Source organism: Falco biarmicus, chromosome 4, assembly GCF_023638135.1.
Source record: "Falco biarmicus isolate bFalBia1 chromosome 4, bFalBia1.pri, whole genome shotgun sequence".
NCBI classification, from domain to species: domain Eukaryota; kingdom Metazoa; phylum Chordata; class Aves; order Falconiformes; family Falconidae; genus Falco; species Falco biarmicus.
The window spans coordinates 69,744,764-69,762,489 of record NC_079291.1 but is presented as its reverse complement, the minus strand read 5'-3'; the positions used below and the strand labels follow the sequence as shown (position 1 = coordinate 69,762,489).

The window sequence follows — 17,726 nt, the reverse complement described above, 5'->3', positions numbered from 1 at the left end:
AAATTTGTTTCTAAGTTCAGACAATTTGAAACAGCTACTTTGTATTAAGAGTGGAATGAAAATGATCAAATGATTTAGGCCAATTTTGTTTAAGAAAAGCAAAGGCTCTCTGTAGATGTTTACCATGTTGCCGTGTTCTTTCACTCACTTTTTCTTCAGAAGCAATAAATAAATAAAAGCAGGCACTAAGTTTATTACTTAGGTAAAATTTCTTTTAAGTAAAAGGACTATAAACTAATCATGATCAACCTTCACAGCTTTCTTGGGCTCTCACAATATTTGATGGTTTTCTGTAACCACTCAGCACCCAACATCACGATATTACATGATGCTACATCTTAAACAAAAAGCAATAACGAATTTCTAGCCCTTGTGGTCAGGGAGAAAAAACCTTAAAATAAAGAATGTGAAGTTTCAACCAATGAGTAAGATTACTTTTTTCTTTTTCTTTTTTAAATTCAGCACTTCTACAAGCATTCACCTGCCGACCACTTCAGGCAGAACAGTTGTCAAACTGGGTTTATATACTTAGAACTTAAGTTGTATTTTGATATAATTTCATAATTACATAGCTATAGTTCAGCATCACCTAATACTGTTTTAATTGTTCAGGTATGTTCTGTTTGTGTGTATAAAATACTCTGATCAGCATGCCATTTTCAGCAAAATTATGGGGTCATACCTCTGCAGGTCTAAGAGAACTTCACACTAGTGATATTGCTACATACTCTCTGAATGTGCAACATACTTTACATATACAATCACCCTAAAATGCTATCAGGACTAGCTATTAGAATTATCCAATACTCTGATATAATGATGTTCTCCTGCTTTGTCCAATAAAATGAATGCAGTTCATACACCGCAGCCACAAGAACACAGCCAACTGTTTCCTAGAAACAGTCCCCCATATTTTTAAGCATATGTATGCAACTATTCATTTTGCATAGACATCTGAGAACAACAATTAGGAGCAATTCCCACTGAAGTAGTGATTTTTAATTAAATGTTGGACATGCTTGTGAAAAGCACATTAAAAAAACGAATTGTTTTTTATATGCAGACTCAAAGCGTAAAGTTTATCCAAGTGAAAAGAGAAACTTGTCCTAGGCCTCAGATCACAGTTTGAAAATCAACTGAAATATTTCTTGTTAAGAGAGTGTCCTAGTCATACAAGTTACTGGCTTGCTGAAAAATGAGACCAACAGAATGTTTTTACTTCCCCTCTTTTTTACTGTACCTAGGAGTCCATGCTTTATCCTCAAACCATGAGACCACGAGCCCTCACGTTGCTGGAGAAGACCAATGACATGAACTCCAAGAACACCTGGAAGGAAAGTCTCCCCTTCCAATGAGTATTGTCTCAGTTTATCATCAACCTTTTTCTCCAGAAATGCTACAAAAAGAGTAGAAGTGATTATAAAGTGGTAGAACATGAAGTTACTTTAGCTAGTAAATGGAATACGACAGTGGGAAACACACAAATGCATTCAGTCTCATCCCATCTGACTGAGGAATCCCATGATGTACTCCTTGTGCAGTAAAAAAAAAAAAAAAAAAGCTGAATATTCAGTCTCTTTCTCTCATATGTATATGACTACATATACAGCCTGCAGACCACATTTCACAGATACTGCTTACAGTTTAGTGAAATTAATCCAGTCAAAGCTGATTCTAAAAGGAAATAAATTCTAACAGACTGATCTTTTAATTACCTAAGACCTAATATGAACATGTGGATATTTACTTCTACATTAAGTCAAAGCAAGGCTGCGGCTTTGCAACAGGACTGGTGCAGCCTAGTTCTCAGGGGATAAGAGTTTGAAATCCGACCAGAAGCATTTTCAGATGCAAACACTGGCAATCCATATGAAAGCTAAGGATGAAAATTTCACCAGAAGATGATCTCCCAAAAAACAAACTGACATTCTGCATTCATTACATTTTACTTTTATTTGAAAATATTGCATAATGCTGTGACATTTTAATGCCTTTACCACATGGAGACTACAGTAAGAAGGTATTAAGGAAAACATAAGAGCCTTAGACTTAAGGTCTAACCTTACTGGTTTATTCCACTGTATTAATTCACCTTTTAATGAACTGATGTTCATTAAACATCAGTTTTAATGAACTGATGTTATACAAATAATAAAGCCCTCTTTCTGACACTTTCTATCTTTCTCTAAAGCATATTTGTGGGGAAAAAAAAAAAAAAAAAGACTTCAGGATTTTTAGAACAAGGGTCTTAAGAGACACTTAGTGACATATGTGTGTCTCTGCACTGTTTTGTGCAACCAAGAGTGAAAGCCAGAAAATATTCTAAAAGTTGTTATTGTTTTGGCATCTTTTTGTTAAGTGATTCTTTACATCTTATTTTTCCCACTCTCTTCAACAGTAATTAAAACCAGACTTAAAAACCAATTTATTTTATAACCCCTATTATTCTGAAATACATGTTAGTACTAATTTAACAAGGATAATAATTTTAAAAAGCCGTCTTAGTAATTTCAAAGGAACTTTAGAAATAGGTATCCAAAGTCAGGCAACCCTAATATATAAGGGCTCCAGAACTTTTACATGGCAAATAGTTATTGTCCTCTAACCTGAAAGAAATGCAGCATCCTTCAATAAATTATTCAGGGATACTGAAAAAGCTATCTTCTTGCCAAGCTGTTTAGTGATGTTTCCTGACAGAATGATAGGACTGCTTTGCTTTATCAGCTTTACCTCCAGTTGGGTCAGGAATCTCTGCTCCCCACTCAGCATCTGCAAATCTGTCATACCCTAGAATAAACAAACAAATGAAAAACCAAAACCAAAACCCAAGCCACTCAACAGTACAAATTGATTAAGTTTTGAGAAAACAATACTATAAACTTGGGCATTTCAGAAATGAGAGGAAAGGAGGAAGAAATGAGATTTTTTTCCTATACACCCAACAAGCTTCCTTTCACCCCTGCTGACCATAAAACTTGCTGTTAGTAAATAATGGGGATGAAGGATAGATTTGTTTTTCCAGTTATAAAAAAATCACAGTGGTGTGAGATGCTATTTCCTTCACATCTTGCTAGCTTCAGCAGTGACTGAAATCACTAAGAACATTACAATCCTGGGCCAAAAAATAATATGGTGTTACTCAAAATATTGGCAGTCTCACAGAGGTAACTAGATTTAGGTTGGACTAGATGCAAATGCAACAATCTGCAACACTAATTAGCATTTGGGTTTGTGAGAAACATCCAAAATGTCTTTGTTAAATATTACTCTAGAAAAAAAATAATCTGTTAAATAATGTGCTCACTGTAGGAAAATGCTGTGTATTTAAAACCAACTGGCTTTGGAGGCCCACATAAAATGTCATCCTGCTATAGGTATCAACTGGATAATGAAAAAATTGTTCAAGTCCTGGAATATAAACAAAAATGTCAGTAGGGTTTCAGTGATAAACTCCTACATGCATTTTTGTTTGCTTTTTCATTTCAGAGTTCAGACATTGGCATTCTCTTGCTTAGTCCCTAGGACTTCAAAAAAATGCAAAAACAATTTCTGCAATGTAAAGAACTGTATCTCATTGATTCTTACATCTATAGAGTGCACAAAAGTGAAGAAATTAGCCTAGGCTTATTCAAGAGTCTTTATGCACAGTCAGAACACAGGTCTGAAAAACTGCATGACTGAATATGCAGATAATAAGTCAAAGCCCACAGGAGTCAATGTGTTCTTCTCTACTGACCTAACACTGGAAGCAACCAAAGGTTTTGAGTACATCTGAATGTGAAAAAATTGCTTTAGATTACTTGCAGAAGCCATGTCTCAAAAGCTCTTAAAACACAGCAATTTAACACTGAGTCTGTCTCAAAACTATTTAATAAAGAGAACTGGTAATTTCTCTGATGAATTGCCCCCAAAACTATTTTTCAGTATGTGAGTTTTTTATTGCCTTTCTTTGCTGTGCTTTTATTAAAGTATTCATGCTAGTATGAGAGGTCATGACCTGAAAACATACCTTAATATAATACACATCTTGGTCATCTACTATCAGCTCCAGGTGTCCAATTCGTGAATTTTTAGAAAACTCAATTCTCCCTTGGAGAAAAACAAAATTGTTTACTTTTTCTTGATATACGCTGTTCAGTGATGCTTCATAAAACTGTACCCAAACGATAGTTTGCCATTGTTGTGAACAGTTTGTTTACAAAGAAAAAACATAGTAAATACCAGAGCAAAGGAAATAGCGTTTGCAAAGGCATTGAAGTGTCCTCAGAATACCCATCTCATTTTGAAAGGACATTCTGAGAATACTAATTGACAAGAGACAATGAAGCTGTCTCCATCAAACCAGCTTAGTTCTGGAAGTGATTTAAACGCTTCCTTCAGGCCTATGTTAAAACTTGTAAGCTTTGTTGTGCTGTGGAGACATTTCATGAGCTCAGAACACAGCGCACACAAAGATTTGCGCAGTGTAGGTAAATCTTCCAGGAAATTCATTTGAAAATAACCAGGATTGGAAAAAAAAAAACAACAAAAAACCAACCAAAACCACCACACCTGGAGGGACAAATTCTAAACATGATAGGGTAGAATACCTCACAACAAAACAAAGTGTCACTTGACGAGCATGTCAAAGAGGCTGAAATATCTTGTCTATATTATTACCATGTATCTCTCAGTTTCTATTTCATCAGCGGGTTAGCCGATTTTGTTTTCTATGTACACTGTGATTGAAATGTTACTTTTAAATTATAATGCACAGCAATATCATAGTCAATACTTAACTGACTTGGCAACAAGTAATTTCATATCATAACTAACAGATCATAGCAAACTTAAATTTAGGACCAGTAAGGCCAGTTTAGCATACCTAAAAGATTACAGAACATTCCACTGTGTTTCTTAGCCTTAACATCACCTATACTGATAACAGCTTTCCTCTTTAATGTGAGTTTGTGAACCAGGTACTGAACCTCTGACTGTGCATAACAGTCTTAACAAAGATGCAAAAACCACCAGGAATGAGTGTTACCTAAAGCAGTAAACTGAATGGCTATCACACAATAATGTAGTTTTAGCATTAGATTATTGACTGAAATATATTTCTCTGTTAATTCTGATTAAGTTTTCCTAACTGACATTAACTGATGACCTGGTTTGTAGTTGAAAAACCTACCATCAATCTCAATTTTTTTCTTAGGTTGCATAAACTGGATTCTGAATTTCTTCTGTGGTACACTAAAATTTATGTCAACACCAAGATCCCTTTTCAAATCTGACTTTGGAGTCCCAATGAAGAAGTGAAGGACAGCTTCATCTGGGATCCAGGAATTCTCCTGAAAGAAAGGATAACCACATTTGCAATTGGCACAGCATTTACAAAACAGTCTACCACACTGAGTTACATCACATCATCACAGCTAATTTCACTACTACAGTAATTTTTCACCTATCTGCTTTACAAGATTTTCAGCAAGCAATTTCTGTTTTTCCAAGGCTGCACTTTCCATTCCCTGTCCAGTGTTTGTCTTGGGAAACACTGTCTGAACACCTCGAATTTCACAGCACACTGACCTTCTCCTGAAATCACACTGAATCCTGCCAACATTTATGGAAAATCAGACCACACCTCCAGTTACAAATTCAAGCTCTATAGTTCAGGCCTAAGTGACTAGATTTTGGCAGGGCTGCCTTAAGCCCTTACACTCTGGTGTCAGCGGCAGGATACAGTACAACACAGTGCCATGACCCTGCAGTGTGTGCCTTAGTTGACAGTTTCAGCCTTGCCCTGCCTACAGATGTCAGATACTCTGGCAGAAGAAAATGCCTTTTCCCTTTGCAGCTTTTGTTTGAGAAAGTCAGAAAAAGGGATGTTACTCTGCTTATTGCTTTTATCTCACCATCGTAGAGATACTGAGCAATGTTTGAATACAGCCAAAGCCCGAATTGTCTCCCAGTAAAAAGAATTATCTCATGTCCAGCAGCATACTTGGGCTGTGACAGAAGTTAAGACTCTAGCCACTGCCCCTGTTAAGCACCTAAACTATCATTTTAGACAAAGCCATAAATTCTTACTGTCCCACAGAAGCTGAAAACCATTCCTTCCCTGGGCTTGCCCAAACAAACATTAAAATTGACACCCTTCTGGAGTGGGTTCACTGGGGCCTAACTTCTACTTTCAAACAAGGTGTTTAATGTAAATCAACAATTTGGGTTTTGAGGTTTTTTGTCACAAAGAAAACAAGTCATCAAAATGAGGCCAGGTTGTATAGTACTGGCACCAAGCCAAAAATCCTGGTCTCTACTTCCAGCTCTATCAGTCTTATCTAACTAAATGACTTGATACTCATGTACACTGGTTTGTATATGGAAATAGTATGTACCTGCTATCAGCATCAGTCATTTGTTTCATCATTATTTTCCCACTATAATGGGCATGGAAATAACAATAATGTAGACCTTGAAAACCAGTTAAGTTGAATATATGGTACTGAGGTACTTACTGCCATTCTTTCATCAGCATAATAAACTAAAACTGAAGCCAAACTAAAGCATGCCATAATGGTACCTGAGGAATATAGGTATACGCAGCTTCCACAACATACTGCTGCAGGCCTCTGTCTTGCTTAGTTAATGTGACAGCCACTCTCAAAGGTCCATTAAGGGGGAAAACCAAACCATTGGCTGAGTCAGGATATGACATTTCAGAACACAGCTGCCAGCCAATAATCTCAGACACTGGTGGAAGACAACAGTCAAACATTCAGTTAGAACAACAAAGAAAACATGAAAATGAACATTGCACTGAAGATCTTTCAGAACTAATAGACAAAATGTCTACTGATTAGAATGATCTGTTATAGATATTGAATGATCAGATTTCTAAGACAAGCATTATAGCTAGACTCACCTTCCTCCCCAGTGCAAGATCTGGTTTCTGTGTGGTCTTGGAAAACATCTAAATCTTCTGTCTCATCCACCATTGTGAAGTAAAGTTTAGAGCTACAACCAAGAATTTAACTTAAAAACAATTATGCTAAGGTTACAGCAATATTTAAACAAAATTCTCAGTTATATGCCATCTTCTCCCAAATGGTAAAACCAAGAAAGATTAAGTTCTGCTAAGGTCAGACTACATTTCTACTAATTAGCACCAATTTTCATTCATGGTTTCCATGTTTAATCTGTCACTATCTTGAGATTCTTCTACAGTTCTTCACAGTCAGTATCAGATTTCTCTGTTCTGGGCAATGGTCAGCTTATTGCAACTCCACTCCCTTCCTGGCTTCTAGAGTCCCCTGCCCCTTAGGCTACGTATGGGGATCAGTTTCATTCCAGTCTGAAGTTCCAGAACTTCACTGAGCTGCTTGTGCAAGAATCATGATCTCTGCACTTGATGGGAGCAAGAGAGTTAATGCAATGACTTTACAGTCAGTCTTTTGTTCAAATAATGCACAACATACAGGTCTGTAATTACTCCAACCTTCACTCTGGTCTGTCATCCATTCTAGCTGACAGAAACAGAATTAAATCAGTAAATTTCCAAGAGTCCTAAGGGAATGGATGGTTTAAATGCAAAGTCCTGAGCCTTTTAGCTCTTTTCTGAACTGCATATCCTATAGTACTGCAACATCCCAAATCAAGAGAAATACAACAGAACGACAATCCACATACTGTAAATATTTCACTCATCTGTTGTCATGTCTAAGAGACATGTAGTTGACATGTCGTTTACAATATGTGCCCTCTATTTGGACTTTATCAAATTTAGAAATCCAAAGAAAAAAGAAAACCAGCAGAAAAAAACAACGAGCTAAAAAGCCTAGTTTGCATTAACACAACTAATCTGCATAACACCCAACAGTTGTTGAGGTAGTATTTTACAATGTAACTTTTACCTAACATTAAAGAACCTAAGAACTCATTAAAAGGGTATGAGTACACCTTGTCAGTACTGTATTCCAAATTACTCCAGTGTTTTGCTAAATACCATCTGTAGAATTAATGCTAAGCTTTTCCTCCACCACTTTAATACCCTGAACTAGATTCTTTGGACACTAAAGTTCCAGTGACGACAAAAGTTTTCTATGACATTCAGTAGGAAAAGAGGGGAGTATCAAAAAATTCATTTAAAACTTTTATCATTAGCTTTGATTTGAATGTATGGTAAACAATGTAAACTGCACAGAGTAATTTCCCCTTTTCTTCTGAATGACAGATTTGGACTATGAGTCATACTGAAAATTTGTTTTCTGCCAAAATATATTTCTGCTCTATTAATAAGTCTGCTAGTTAAGTTTTGATTCAAGAAAGTTATCATGGTTACTATCTTAGGAAGATGTCTTCTCTCTCTTAATCTTACCTGAAATTAATTATCTCCATAGATTCTTCTGGAGTGTTCAAGAAAACTTTGAGCTCTTGCCCTTTTTTCACCTGGATACCCCCATCAAGACTAGTAGATGTTCTCATTCCTGTTAACCAGCTTAGGCCAGCTTGTCCCAGAGCCCCCACAGTTCCCATCTGGACAGAAAGCTGGACAAATGCACTGTTGAAAGATTCAGATACATATTCTATGAAAAGCACTTTCTTTTTAAAGCACTTAATTTAAACCATAGGCTGCTCATCCTCTTCAATAAATACATAGCGTTTGATGCTATAACACAGTATATTCTAGGATTAAAACCATGAGTTTTGTTTCAGGAAATAATTGGAAAAAAATTGTATGTACACAGACATACACTTTCTAATGTGAATTATAGTATAGTTTAACTAAATCTAAGTAAGGGAGGTGAATCCATACTTCATCATGAAATATCAGGAAAGGAAAAGCGATTAGGACTAAGTATCATGCTGTAAGTGTATCCCTGTCTATACAGCATTTAGTGTAGCTTAGTAAATATATTCAGTACGTACAAAAACCTACAATAGCCTGGTAATGAAAGAGCGGGTTAAATCATCCATTGGTTTGTAGATCTACAACCTGTAACTATATCTGACCCTGAGAAAAATCCAAAATGACATCCTCATAACAGGCAAAGCATTAAAAAAATCATCTGCATACAAGCATTTAGGAATTTGATTTAGAGATAATGAGGAATAGTCAGCTTAAAACAGTACTGGAAAAGCACAGCAACAGAAGTCAAAATCAGACAGGCAGGATAAGAAACCACTGGTGTCCTTGTAGCAAAGCAACTATTCAGCAGTGTAAGGCTGATGACTGCTTGAATTGTTCAGGAATCTCCTAACTGATTACAACAGACATTCACACAAAACTTTCATGTCAGAAACTGTTACTTGACATCAGGAATATGTGTGACACATTTGCAGCTGTTATTACCTTGGCTTAATATATCCATTCAGAAAGAAATTGGACTGCTGTTTGAAATCTGCATTCCCTTTGATTTTTATGTCAATTGCTGCTGAGGCATTGACTGCCAGCTGAACAGGAAAGCCTGAAATTGCTGGAAACTGAAATTCTTCAGTGGCCAAATTGATCCTTTTATTAAACTGGACCTCTTGCCCCTATGGTGTAAAAGCCCAAACAAACAAAAAAAAAAGAATTTTATTTTGCATAATAAAGTCAGCCTCCAAGAATTTTTCCAGATGTAACTATCCACCGCGTTTGTCTGCTGTGAAAGTGTTTTTAATTGAGCTGATTTGGGAAATAAGGTAGAAAGCAGCCCAAAGCATGCATCTGCCCAGGGCATGAGTTAGACACTAGTCCTACCCCAGTTGAAGAAAGAATTATTTTTCATTTAAGCATGGATCAGTTTGAACGGGAAAAGCAAGAGCTAAGAACCATCAGACAACAGAACAAATCCTTGCCTCATGTGCTGAATGCTGTTTAAACCAAATATATACTGGTGTCTTTTAGAGTTCAGTTTAGAAACAGTAAGTAGTATTTTGTACCTTTTATATATCTGTCAAAGTAGTTTCTCAAGGCATTTAGTTTCAAATAGAAAAAAAGGTTCCTTTTACCTTCAGAAGTTTAACAGCCAACGCAGCCAGACTTAAAGAATAATGTTTCATTTGTTTCCTTAAATCTTCACAATCCAAGAAGCTAAGTTCATTTCCAAAGATTTTCATGCTTAGCTTACATCTCAGTGCCTCCTTTCTCACTGTTCTCTCAGTGAACTGATAATGTGATAAAGAAATAAATCAGGAAAATAACGATGTTTATATTAATTTCCTTTCAAACTCATAATGAACAATTCCTCAGTGCAGACTATGTTATTAGTAAACAGACATTAGGCTCCCTTTTATAAATATTTCAAGACCACTGAAGACCCTGGATTAGTATCTGTTCTTTCCAGCTAAACTTCAGCTCCACATCACACAAGCTGACTTTCACTATGAACACAGCTGATGTCTAGTCCTAGGACAACGGGGCAAAAGAAGTATTGCAACACATACCCACAAACAGATGAAGCTTTGAAAAATACAATCTAAATTAATACATTATGGGTGCTGTGACTGCTAAATAAACTGCTAATAAGTAAAAATTTTGCTTTTTCCCTCCTTGTGAATCAATACAAAAGCAACACAACATGCATGTGAGCTTACACTCTAAGAAGAAACTCTAAGATGAGTCCCAAGAAGAGAGATGGTCTAAGACTAAATGAATTGTGGTCCCCAAGTTTTCCAGACAAGACATCACCAATTGAAGTAAATTCCTAAAGCCTTCCTGTTATATACATAGAACATAGCTCTCTCCAAACATGGGTAAATTCACAAAGTAACATTCAACATCAAACTAGGAAGTCACAACACAAACAGCATGACGCAGGAACTTAACATCAAGCAGCTGTTTACAGTGCCGCGGAAGTCAACAGACAAAAGAACAGCACTATAAAAAGGATCAGAGCTCAAAATAATGAGAGGAATCCTAAAACACAGGCAACATATTCTCCTGGCTGAGAGTCATTGTTATGAGACAATAAAATCTGACATACTGAAGATGTGACTCCTTGCTGATTTTTATTTTATGCAGCTGTTAAGTTCTCTGCAAGTGAGCGGAACAAGTCACACATGCTTTATGCAAAGGAGTCAGAGTAACACAGAGCCATTGCCCAGCGCTAGATGGGGCCCTAAGTTTACCTGGGGAACGCCATTAATTTTTCCAAGATCCACATAGTCAGTTACCTTTTCGACTAACTCACTCATCTTACTGTACTTTCTACCAGGACAATTCTGGTAAGCTTTTCTCAACTTTGGCTTGCCAGACTGGGTCACAAGCTGATCAGCAGGGCTGTATCGCTTCGAAGTCAGCTTCCTCTGCTTGACTTTTCCTGTTGTTTCCACTGGGTTTTCGGACTTGGGGTTTCTTTCATTAGTGTTTGCAAAAAAATAGTCACTGAAAGTAGCAGATTTCTGCCCAAAAATCTTCTGCACAAAAGTTTCAGCATTCTCTAACCGTACACCAACCTAGGGGAAAGCATACGGCATTGAAATGCCTGACAATGAGGATGCATAAGCCACATCCAGGTCTATAGGCAGAAATTTAAAAAATACATCCAGATGCAACCTTTAGTTTTTTGTACAGATTTGCCATACAAGATCACAGTGGTCTACAAAGTCTAGTATCCTACCTAATGCAGCATCATATTTCAGTATTAAATCTTTCCAGTAAAAACTCTTCAGTTTGTTGATTATGTGAAGCTCTGTACAAAATAAAAATCCTTTTTTATTCAGATACTGGTTCATTTACACCATGATGGGACAGTTAGAGCTACTGATATTTTAGCATGTTACAATCAGTATTTTGGTTGGAAAACAATAGTACAGCCTTTTAATGCTCCTGAAATAAGATTACGTTTGGCAGTTTGACTAAAATAGTATTACTAACACATGTAAATCCAGGATATGTAACACTGAAAAACATATTTTGTTCCCTTGCAAGCTTAAACTTGACATCTGAAGGCTACATTAATTCTTTCCTCCACATACACATTTTTATCTGCAATAGAGTCCATATGCCAAACACTGCTTTCTCTTGGAGGCACAGTAGAGGCACAAGTAAAGATGATGAGACTGCAGGCAGGCCATTTAAATATCCCAGGCACTGGATGCTCAACGGGACTAAAACAGTGACCTCAGTTAGGAATACACAACTCTATCTACTGTATTAAAGGAATGGTGTACCCAAGCCCATCTATTTTCCACTGTAAGTCAACCAAAGGAATCTTACTATCCTAAACAGGAGCTAGACCAACAGTCTCAGAAAGCTTTGACTTTTATCTTTCATGTGAATCAACAAGAGCTAAATATAACTCACTTGGCTAGTGTATGGTACTATCAGAGTGAAAGTGGTTTTATTATGACTAGGTCTATCACACAAAGGAGAAACAGTCTGAGGCAACTTTGCTGCAGCAGTGAAAAGCATACCTTGCTAAAGAAACTGTAATGGGAAAATAGAAAATATTTCTTTTTACTTCAAAACACTAAGTGTCCCTTGAGAAGGAGGATGGAAAAAAAATAATACATAAACTTGCCTCCAGTAGATTTACAGCCTGCCCCATAAGGTGAACAGTCAAATTTGTCATGACTGATCGTGGTAGAAAAGATGCAGGAGAAAAGACCACCGATGCTTCCATATTTGCACCTGCACCAGCTGCAATAGAAAATATCAGATGTCTGTCATTTGGAGACAGCTATTCTCATATACTTTGCAAATCTCATCGTTCTTTGGGAAACTGCAACTCTGCTCATTGAGATAGTGAATAAAACATTGTCAACAGTTGAAATTATTTAACATTTTAGTATTGCAAAGACTTTAATGGACATTACCAAAAGCCTCTTATCTGACTAACACTAAAAGAAGAGCATTTACCATACATATCGTACACAACTGCACTAGAATAGATGGACAGAATGTTACTCTGAAAAATACTATCTAGCATTTTTGCTAAAAACAAATTATGAACAGGTAGTAAAACAGGAAGGAATGAGTCTGAATCTTTTCTTATACCAAGGAAAGCACATGAATCAGGAGTAAAAAAACCCTACATCCCAATCCCCTGATGCTGCAAAGGAAACTCACGAAGGAAGGAGTCAAAAGTTGATGTTCACAAAAGTCATGTCAAAAGTTCATTGGTTCTTATTCTCCTCTCTCACGAAAGGCAAATTTACATGGTATCTGGCTTGCTGGAATTACATTTGATAGATTCCAATTAAGGTCAGAGAAGAATCAAGCCTCCATATGCATATCTGGGTACTACTAAGTTATAAAATTAAAATTCTCTGGGGCAAGATGTAAAAGACCAGAAAAGCCACATGGGATTTTAATAATCCATATGCTACAAAGCATTAAGTTCTAAAAGACCACATACCTGAGTGGAACGTGACATCCGAGTATGAGGAGTATTTCCATGTCTCTCGGTCAAAATCTCTGCTAAGGATTTCATCAGGAATAGAATCTCTAAGGTGCTCTTTCAGTGGATCATCTGTCTCCAGGAGCTGAGAGAGATGACTCCACACAAAGGAGCCCACTTAAATTAAACGAAGAAAAGCATATGGAAATTAGAGAAAAAAAAAAGTTTTAAAAACTGATACAGGCAACCTTTTTATTTATTTATTTATACCAGAATTAACCCTAAACCATTCCCCTGACCCAAAAGAATTAATGCTTTTTCAGCACCAATTAAAATCAGTCTGATGCATCTATCTTTACTGTAGTCAGCTTATTTAAATACTGTCTTCTTCTTTCCAACATGACATGAGGGGTCATTCACTCCCTAGTTGCATTTGCACCTCTCAGATAACCTAGGCAGGCAAGGTTAACCTGGTTATTTACTGTTTGAAAAGGATTTTCTATACTAAATTCAAAGAAATTTTTTTTTTTTTAAAAAAAGACATGACTAATAGAGACATTAGAAGCAGGCTGTGCAGCTCAAATATTATTGGACTGTTTCTGTTCCCTCTTAGGAGAACAGATGCAAAAGAATCATTTAAAAGATGATTTTAAACTTTAACTTTGGCAGCATCACTCATTTTGTTCTTGAAAAATCACTGACCCAGTGTACTGAAACATTAAAAAAAATAATTTAAGTCTGGGATAGCCAGAAAGCACATGAAAATCTTAAAATAACAGTTAACAACTATAAACAGGAATAAACAAAGCCTTTTAAAGGTAAGCATTAAGCAACTTTGAATGTAGAGAGGCATATATACATATACACACACACAGAGCTCTGAGCAACCTGGTTTAGCAGGAGGTGTCCCTGCCCATAGCAGGGGGTTGGAACTAGGTGATCTTTACGGTCTCTTCCAATCCAAACCATTCTACAAGCCTATGATTAAATCAGATACCCTGCATGAACACTGGCAAAAACACTGCAGAATTTGTAAGAGAAAACTGGCAATAAAGTTTCCATTTACATACAACAAACAAATCATTCCAATACAAAAAAAATCTTCCTATACTGTGCAATGTACATTTCCAAATGCACTTCAAAAGAAAAAAAAAAAAGCACATACAGTTAAACAGTTGTGATTCAGAATTAATATTTCTGCATTACACTGTGCTGATTCATGGTTTGGCCATGTACGCACTGCGTTGTGGGGGGCAAACATTTTCCATGTGTTGTTCTGGAGCCTGGTTCTTATAAAAGGCGCTTTTTTCTCCTGAAGGTAAAAGATATTAGGCTCCAGCACCAGTTCAATGCACTGACACTGAACACTGATACAACTGCATTTTTCACAATACAACTTCTTTTTTTCATATTTCTTTTTCTGAATGTGGCAACTAAAAACTACTATGAGCTCTATGCCTTCAAAAGCACTTGTTACTCAAAAGTCTATTATATGAATCGTTAAGGTGTTACATCAACTGAAGACAAAGGAAGAAAATTAACAAAATTAATGAGTACTGCAATAAACTGTTTAAAACATACAACATTTTGCATGGACTACTAGAGTTCTCTCATAAATCCATTTCTTTTTTCTGCATGGAGCAACATGGAGGAGAGTCACCGGGGTACACCTTCACAGTATTTTGCAGGCTGATGCAATTTCTCTCTGTATGAACTCTAAGCAGAAGGGAACAAGCCCCCTCCAAACCACAAGCCACATCATCAGGTGAACACAATGCTTAGCCTGAACTCATAATCGCTGCAGGATATACTGGTTTGGACATAACATCCTGATAAAATGGATACATGGCTTCACGTTCAGAACTGGCTATGATCCAGACACATCAGACTGCAGACAGAGCCTGCTTTCATCTGCCTGCAAACGATCTTCTTGATACCCTTTTCATGTTTGCTTCCTCTTGACAGATTTAAAAGCAAAGGATTAGTCTAGATGCATACTTTGTTGAATGTGGTGAAACCATTTAGAAAAAAACCCTCATTCACCCAAAATATGGGATCAGCTTAAACATCTGTGTGCTTCGGTAATAAAGCGCTGATAGGATTCTATACTTTTATAGAACCTACAGTTCCATTTCATACTACCCCAAAACAGCTTCTCATTCAGATAAGCTACTTAAATGACTATTTTTAAACAGAGTCTAGAAGATTTTCTGCTTTGTGTCAGTTCTCAATTCAGTCTCTCCTATCAGTACTCTGGCTCAGATCGGACAATAATTGATTGTGGAACCACAAAATCAGGAAGCATAAATCAAAAAAAATTATCAATAATTAAGGCATATTTACGCTAACCTTTTCGCCAAATGACTGCTACACTGACAGTCAGCTCTTATACATTTGGATATACAATTAACAACCCTCACAAAGTTCTTTTCACAACATTCCTAACACAACATGTCCCAGCTCCCATATTTTGGTTCTCCCTTGTGTTATAAACAGTTTCTTGATGCCATTTTTTTGCCACTAGATCCACAGCTCTCAAACTGTGATCCTTAGAGGACTTTAAGTTGACTTGAAGAATCACTTCTGGCACAGTGATGAAGTACCTCCCACTAAGCCTTGACGCTAAAGTGCAGGAAGCCTTAAAGTTCCTAGGTATCTTAAATCATCTAAATGAAAATCAATAAGCCTTTCTTTGCAGTCTTCAGATCTGCTTAGTTTCTGCCTAATGCTATCTTTAAAATACTGTGATCAATATCAAACCATATCAAAACTGATGTAAAAAACTGCAAAAGAGGACAGTACCAAAGAAAAACCATGGTAGCGAGTCCTTATGATAAATATTTGTATTACATCACATAAATCATAAATGTGGAATTTAGAAGCATTAGAAAGGTAATTAAGAAATCATTTACTTCATACCTGCCGCTTGCAATATTTTTTATGCCATTTGCTTCTTTCTCAACCTAATGAAATATAATTTGCAGTTACCCATTTGTAGGTCAAATGCACTGAACAGCAGAGACGTTACATGCATCTCTTCCTCAAGAGCATTCAGTTAATGAAATGTTGCCAGTAGGGAGAACTAATTCTGTGAAGAGTCACTCCTTACTGACCATTGCTAAAATGACAGTATCACAATTCCAATACAAAATGTGGCAATCATACAAACAATCTTTTAAAAACAACCTCCAAAGTATTAAGATTAAATAAAAATTAAGGCAGATTGGAACCCTTACGCCTGTAACATAAATGTTACATTGAAGTATCATTTAGGAATGTGTAAGACTTCAGTAGCTGCTTGGCTTACCTTGACTGGATGTTTCTTTCAGCAAAGTCTTTTTTACTTGTTCAAATAACTCGTCATGTGGACATTTCATTGCGATGTAATAAGCAGCAATCCTTATTTCCACATCTTCGCCAGTTGCTTGGTACAGCTGAACTAATATAGTATTCTAAGAGAAAAAGATAAAAATATAACCAAAAAAGAAAAAGACAATTATTATTTACTCCCCTAAAAGACCTTATGTATGCGCTTTCAGTGCATGAGTTTTTCTTTCTGAAAGAGATAGCTATTGCTTTACACTTGACAAAGTCACTTCATGCAACATGCATACAAATGTATGCACATATTCTCTATTCTACCTTATCCACAAATTTCCAGAACAAACTGTCATTATGACCTGAATTCTGTACTGATTAATTTATTCAGGACCATCTGCAACACAGAGCCTCACTTTCTAGTGCTCCTGTTAATGATGGTTTTATTTGACCACAGGGGAGAGTTGTTCTATTGTATTTCACACATGCCACAGCTAATGCACAGACAACAATGGCTATGTTTTTGTTAACAGGCTATTACAATCATTACTTCTGGTCTCAATCAAAGGGTAGGACTGTAACAAATTTATTCTCTTCAATACTTCCTGGGGAATCAACACGTATGAGTTGTTTGGTGAACTGCTAGGGATTAAGATGTTGGTGACATACTAATAACATTTCTATTAGCATCTAACACCCCCAGTCCACCCACAGGGTGTCAGTTTAGCAGTTCATTTGCTAGACAACGATGGGGTGTATGACAACAACTGGACTTCATACTTTCAACAGGTTCAAGGAGCAACACCAAGCTTCATAACTACAGAATGAACAGATTACACCAAATCATGCTGCGATTAAACATTAAAAAGCAAAAGAAGATGCTTCTTCAAGTGCAAGTCCATGTGGAACCTCTTGTTCTTCCACAGCAGCACTGCCAGCTTTTCCGAGGCTAGCAATCCTGGCTTTGCTATTCTTTTTAGTATCAAATTATGTGAGATAAATAAGTTTTGTGTTTTGTTCTATTAAGCCATTAACAAAATGTTCTAACTGTGACGTCACAACAATTTCTCACATTAATACGCAGCATCTCACAGAATGATACAG

The 17,726-nt window shown here is 36.6% G+C and overlaps 1 protein-coding gene across 2 annotated transcripts in view; it reads right to left on the bottom strand.

Moving 5' to 3' along the window:
* The window catches only part of LOC130149301 (uncharacterized), a 106,331-nt gene that overhangs the window by 57,518 nt on the left and 31,087 nt on the right, over positions 1 to 17,726 (bottom strand). The window contains exons 13-25 of one of the 2 annotated variants that reach the window (XM_056338788.1): positions 16,612 to 16,756; positions 13,323 to 13,481; positions 12,486 to 12,604; positions 11,137 to 11,418; positions 9,973 to 10,128; positions 9,332 to 9,516; positions 8,357 to 8,539; positions 6,905 to 6,996; positions 6,563 to 6,732; positions 5,171 to 5,330; positions 4,010 to 4,089; positions 2,607 to 2,787; positions 1,241 to 1,396 (exon numbers count right to left, since the gene is read on the bottom strand). In XM_056338788.1, the coding sequence (XP_056194763.1) occupies positions 1,241 to 1,396; positions 2,607 to 2,787; positions 4,010 to 4,089; positions 5,171 to 5,330; positions 6,563 to 6,732; positions 6,905 to 6,996; positions 8,357 to 8,539; positions 9,332 to 9,516; positions 9,973 to 10,128; positions 11,137 to 11,418; positions 12,486 to 12,604; positions 13,323 to 13,481; positions 16,612 to 16,756 (2,068 nt within the window). Of the gene's footprint in view, positions 1 to 1,240; positions 1,397 to 2,606; positions 2,788 to 4,009; positions 4,090 to 5,170; positions 5,331 to 6,562; positions 6,733 to 6,904; positions 6,997 to 8,356; positions 8,540 to 9,331; positions 9,517 to 9,972; positions 10,129 to 11,136; positions 11,419 to 12,485; positions 12,605 to 13,322; positions 13,482 to 16,611; positions 16,757 to 17,726 lie in introns of those variants that run through there. The other variant, XM_056338789.1, reaches the window with a different exon arrangement.